The 869-nt window shown below is 45.0% G+C and overlaps 1 protein-coding gene across 3 annotated transcripts in view; it reads left to right on the top strand.

Annotated features, from left to right (window-relative positions):
• The window catches only part of Srd5a2 (steroid 5 alpha-reductase 2), a 39,264-nt gene that overhangs the window by 29,341 nt on the left and 9,054 nt on the right, over positions 1-869 (top strand). For all 3 annotated transcript variants that reach the window (XM_055627529.1, XM_055627520.1, XM_055627511.1), the window contains exon 3: positions 349-450. In XM_055627529.1, the coding sequence (XP_055483504.1) occupies positions 349-450 (102 nt within the window). The remainder of the gene's footprint in view (positions 1-348; positions 451-869) is intronic.

Below are 869 nucleotides of genomic sequence, written 5' to 3'. Positions count from 1 at the left end.
AAGAAAGAAAGAAAGAAAGAAAGAAAGAAAGAAAGAAAGAAAGAAAGCTGGTGATGGCACACACCTTTAATCCCAGCACTTGGGAGGCAGAGGCAGGTGGATCTCTATGATTTTAAGGCCAGCTTGGTCTACAGAATGAGTTCTAAGACAGCCAGGGCAGGGCTGCATACAAACAGACTCTGTCTTGAATAACAAAAACAAAAGCCAAAGAAAAAGAAAGAAAGAAAGAAAGAAAGAAAGAAAGAAAGAAAGAAAGAAAGAAAGAAAGAAAGAAAGGAAGAAAATCTTGTGCAAAAATACCAAAGTCAAAGCAAGTCTTTCGACCTGTCTCCTCTTCTCTTTGCCTAGGTGTCTTCCTGTTTGTTTTGGGAATGGGAATCAACATCCACAGTGACCACGTGCTGCGCCAGCTTAGGAAGTCTGGAGAAGTCACCTACAAGATTCCACAAGGTAATGCCTACCCTGACTCCAAGCTTCCCACTCTTCCTTGGAGCCTGCCACAGTGATTTACAAATGGGGAGTGTACATGACCGCACAGCTAGGCACTATATGTACTCTGCCTGGCTCCTGTCTGCCCCTGCATACTCTGTCCCCTCCTTAGAGCCTAAGAAAGTTCAAGAGGGCTGAGTCTGTAAATTGGTTGGTAGAGTGCTTGCCTAGCATGCTTGAAGCCCTGGTCCTTCCTAGTGACACTTAACTCCAGATGTGGTGGCAGATAGCCATGATCCCAACACTTAAGAGGGAGAGGCAGGAAGATCAGAGGTTCAAGGTCACTCTTTAGTACATAGTGAGTTCAAGGTTAGCCTTCTCTCTTTCTTGCTTACACACACACACACACACACACACACACACACACACACACACACACA

Source organism: Psammomys obesus, unplaced genomic scaffold, assembly GCF_907164565.1.
Source record: "Psammomys obesus unplaced genomic scaffold, mPsaObe1.curated_primary_1811, whole genome shotgun sequence".
NCBI lineage: Eukaryota > Metazoa > Chordata > Mammalia > Rodentia > Muridae > Psammomys > Psammomys obesus.
This window is presented reverse-complemented; position numbering and strand designations above follow the sequence as displayed.